This window comes from Oryza sativa, chromosome 8 (assembly GCF_034140825.1).
Source record: "Oryza sativa Japonica Group chromosome 8, ASM3414082v1".
Taxonomy (NCBI): domain Eukaryota; kingdom Viridiplantae; phylum Streptophyta; class Magnoliopsida; order Poales; family Poaceae; genus Oryza; species Oryza sativa.
The window spans coordinates 9,591,264-9,596,187 of NC_089042.1; the positions used below are offsets into that span (position 1 = coordinate 9,591,264).

Here is a 4,924-nt window from a genome sequence, read left to right on the forward strand (position 1 = left end):
AACCCTCATCTGCTACAGCTATTTTTGGAGTAGTATGCACGTACTGACATAAGGTGTCATATCGGATATTAATTTTAACCGGATATTAGAAGAGGTTTTTGACACGAATGAAAAAATTAATTTCATAACTTGTCTGGAAACCACGAAACGAATTTATTAAGCCTAATTAATCTATCATTAGCACGTATGGGTTACTGTAACGCTTATGGCTAATCATGGACTAATTAGGTTTAAAAGATTCGTCTCACGATTTTCATGCAAACTGTATAATTAGTTTTTTTTATCTATATTCAATGCTCTGTGTATCTATCTAATCTAAAGATTCGATGTGACATTTTTGGGAAAAAAGTTTGGGAACTAAAAAATTTTTATCATCACATGATCCAGAAAATTAACATAGGCTTCTGGAATGGATCGAGAGGCTAGCTAGCGCTACAGATTAGTCTTTCATTATCATTTTTTTTTTAAAAAAGAACAGGTTCACCAGTTCATGGTTTATAAAGTACTGCGTTGCGTAGTTTAGAGCAGGTATTGAAAAGAACATATCCTATATACATACAAGCCTCTTCAGGTATATACTGTTCACATCAACTAATAAATTTTACTAAAAATATCTAAAAAGGTAGTGTATTATACTTTTATATATATATATATATATATATATATATATATATATATATGTAAGTCTTAACCTCAAATTTATTATGTTTTAGCTGTAAGAAAAAAAATTTAAAATCTAACAGATTCGAGAGTGTAAATCTATAAGAAATTTGATCTTTTCTCTTTCTATATCAGGGTTTTAAATCTTCTGCTAAACTGCCGCTATCTCTCGCTACAGCTGTTTGAAAAGAGTTCTAGCTATTTGCTCTCATGTATAATTTAGCCGCTATAGCTCCATTTAGCCCGCTATTGCTGTTTGAGAAGCTAATCGCTAAATGTTTTAGTCCGCTATTTAAAACATTGCTCTATATATATATAATGAATTTGAAGACGCGAGTATAAGAGTTGGATTATATGTAATTCTATACTTTACGTCATGCGCGCATTGGATTGTGAGACAGATCCACTAATGGTTATTAAGAGATTGTTTCTCTATAAAACCGTATGTAAGAGTACTATATATAGACCGATGACTTTACATTAGTCTACCGTTTGTTATTTTCTCTTTTTTATTGCTTGCAAAGTACGTAGCGATTAGGGTTTCCAATCACTAATATTTTTTTGAGTGGATCTAATTAATAATCTTGGTTGGCAGCCGGGTCATTTTTTACATTACACAACTCTATCAAATCGATAATCTCCGTTAAAGTTGAAGCTTCGGTCTCTAATAATATAGGAAAACTCAATGCCACAGGAGTAGTTAATTTTCTTTGCAGTTAAGAGCAAGTATAATAGTGAGCTATAAGTCTACTATAATCTTAGGTGGAGGAGAGATGTAGTGAAAAATTAAGGGTGTTGGCTCTATTACAAGCTCCAAGACAAATAAAGTGAGAGATAGAGAGAGGAGAACAAAATTATTGCCAACTATATAGCTAATCTATTATATATGTTGGCTTTAAGACATGTTAATAGTAGTAAGTGAGCTATACTATTATCCTTGCTATAAGTATGTTAGGAGCATGGATGTATGGGACGTCAACGAATTACACCAGAACAAATTCCTGAAAATCATGTTCCAAACTTGATGAATGTTACATCATCCGCCCCAAAATATAACAACTTTAGCCCTCAACATTTGTCTCAAAATATAACTATTTCTCCACCAACATTCTCTTTCCAACCAGTCACAACCCTCCACTATTTATTTTTCTCACCTACCCACTACTCAACCAATCACAACCCTCTATCATTTACTTTTACCTACTTTTTTAATAACAGTGTCCAACTCTAAAAATATTTATATTTTGGGACCGAGGTAGTGAAAATTATATTGTCACCATAGATCGGAGTAATTACAAACTTGATGAATAAAACGATCACTTGACTATGCATGTATGCATGCGATTTTTTTATTTTTCAAACCTTTTTAATTTTTAATTTTAATAATAAACTCTCCATATTTATTTCCACACTTAAACTTTTTGGTCACTTTAGCTAGACTAGCGTAGCATTAATGTTTCGCTACGTCACCAGTGATGTACACGCCCGTAAATGGTGCGCGTGAAAGTGTTGTTTTGGCACCACAGGCGGGATGGCATGGTAAAAAATATTCAGATTTTAAGACAAAATTTGGAGGGTTTATTTTTAAAATTGAAAATTAAAAAGATTAAAAAATAACAAAAGCTCAGTGCATATACCCCGAGACGACGCCCAATCAACTGATGCACGGAGTTAATCAACGACGACTAGACTCTGCAGTAACTCGATCGCAACTCGGATCCTTCAGCACCGCGTGAGAAGAAAAACCTGCATACGCGTTGCTTCTTTCCCTGGACCACAAAAAGGCTGTGTTATTCCCCCATTTTCCCAACCCAACTCTCTCATTTTTCACGCGCACGCTTTTTAAACTACTAAACGTGTATTTTATGCAAAAACTTTCTATATGAAAGTTGTTTTAAAAAATCATATTAATCTATTTTTTTAAAAAATAGTTAATACTTAATTAATCATGCAATAAAACGAGCTTCATTTTGCGTGTCGGGAGGAGGGTTTCCCAACCCCTTCTCCCGAACACAGCATTAAGATCTCTCAGTATATTGTGATACTTAGGTTGTGTGTTAGTTCATGTGTCAAAATTTTTTTTAAGTATATGGACACATATTTGAAGTATTAAGCGTAGACTAATAACAATACAAATTACAGATTCCGCCTGTAAACTACGAGACGAATCTATTAAGCCTAATTAATCCATCATTAGCAAATGTTTACTGTAGCATCACATTATCAAATCATGGCGTAATTAGGCTCAAAAGATTCGTCTCACGATTTACATGTAAACTGTGCAATTGGTTTTTTTTCGTCCATATTTAATGCTCCATGCATGTGTCCAAACATTTGATGTGACGGAAAAATTGAAAGTTTGAAGAAAAAAATTTTAATCTAAACACGGCCTTACATTGTAAGCTAAAGTCGTTCAAATTGGATGCAGTTAGTATATAAATATGACAGGATCAATTCGTTATCCGTGCACCATCATTAGCCAATTTGTCCCTAGCTCGTCCTGGTGGTACTGGTAGCGGCCGTTTTAGCTAGCTAGTTGGATTCGTATATACTTTGATCCATCTCTACAGAGAATTGCGAAGATACCTGCCACTAGCAAGCTACGCTGAGTCGCTGATATACTGATTAGGTACGTATAAACTCATCAACCATTCTGTTTATAATCTTAAATTAGATACCTCTTGCTACCTTAGAACAATTAGATACCAAGAGATACTAAAATTTACACTATGAAATATCATTCCTTTTAAAAGAAAATATCATAATATGGTATTATTTAGGTTGTATATGTGTGGTTAAGTTTGTGCTAGCCATTCAACCTGTTACACCTTGGCCACAACTATATATATACTCAATATATATATATGAAAACAAAATTGTATTATATGTTGAATGGTAAAGTTACTTGCATATATAGATATGTATATGAATGTAATTTTACCATTCAAATCAATATACTGGTTTATATTTATAGATGTCATCGATTAATGAATGAAATGTACTTTATATATACATGTAGCTAGAATCATACATGGATATATATCTACAATTATATATGAGCAGGGGGTGAAAATATCTGGAGAACAAGCTTTAACTAATTCAGCTATGGTGAGCTCGAGCTTTCCTGCGGAGATCATCCACCCTGCCCGCCTGGGTTGCATGCTGAGGCTGCACGTGGTGGAGCATCCCACCGGCGACGCCGCCGCGGTCGCCTTCCAGTGCGACGGCTGCATGCTACCCGGAGAAGGCACGAGGTACACCTCCGTCGTCGACAACCACCCGACACACCTCGCCCTCCACACGAGCTGCGCCCTCGCGACGCCCACGCTGCAGCACGCGCTGGTGAAGGGCACGATGGAGCTCCGCCACGAGGCCCCCGCCGGCGGCGCCGGCGTTTGCTCCGCCTGCTTCGAGACGGTGCGGGGATTCCACTACTACGGGTCGAGGAAGACCGGCAAGGGCGAGCACCCGAAGCTGCACCCGTGCTGCGCGAGGCTGCCGGTGTCCATCGCCGTGCGGGGCGGGCTCACCTTCGAGCTTCGCGCGGAGGTGTCGCACCGGTGCACCGGCTGCAGGGCGATGGAGTGGTACTACCGCCCTTGGTGCTACCGCTCCACTAATAGCCCCGACCACCGCGTGTACCTGCACGTCAAGTGCATCAGGGAGATCATGGAATCTCCGGGCGGCGGCGGAGGCGGAGGCGCCGGTGATGAAGACGACAGGGTGGTGGCCCGTCTACTGGAGCGCGCTGACCAGAGCAGTAAGCTGGAGAGGCGCGTATGTAAGATCCTTGTGATCTTGGTGCGTGTCGTCGTCAGGATGCTCATCGGAGACCCGACCGCGTTGTTGACAGAAGGAGTGAGCGCTATCGTGTCTCCATGGTGATGCTGTATATATATAGCCCGTGAACGCCTAGCTAGCTTAAGGCCGTATATATGTGCTCGTTTTCTTCGTGTGATCTAAGTAGTAGTACGTACTACTCCATAAAGTTATTTTTGACAACGTAGAATATATATGGTATCGTTTTACACTTCATCTTCATGGTGGAAAGCTATTTTAAATCTACAAATATATATGGGACTGCCGCCTATACATCATGTGACCGATTTTTTACCCTCCAATCATGCAGATTTCTTACCCTTTAAATAAACTTCTAACGGATGACATTAATATATACAAACAAAATACAAAACAATAAACAAATGGGCCATTGGACAATCTGAAGCTCACGTGGGCTCAAATGGGCTCAAGTAGATTTTAGACT

At 38.5% G+C, this 4,924-nt stretch overlaps 1 protein-coding gene across 1 annotated transcript; it reads left to right on the top strand.

Moving 5' to 3' along the window:
- The first annotated feature begins 3,124 nt into the window (after positions 1-3,124).
- Positions 3,125-4,699, top strand: LOC4345101 (uncharacterized). The gene is made up of 2 exons (XM_015793955.2): positions 3,125-3,289; positions 3,724-4,699. The coding sequence occupies exon 2, from the start codon at positions 3,766-3,768 to the stop codon at positions 4,543-4,545; it is 780 nt and encodes a 259-aa protein (XP_015649441.1). The 5' UTR covers positions 3,125-3,289; positions 3,724-3,765; the 3' UTR covers positions 4,546-4,699.
- The last annotated feature ends 225 nt before the right edge of the window (positions 4,700-4,924 follow it).

Excerpts from the sequence above, each read along its gene's own strand:
- LOC4345101 (XM_015793955.2), top strand. The coding sequence starts at position 3,766 with ATGGTGAGCTCGAGCTTTCCTGCGGAGATCATCCACCCTGCCCGCCTG.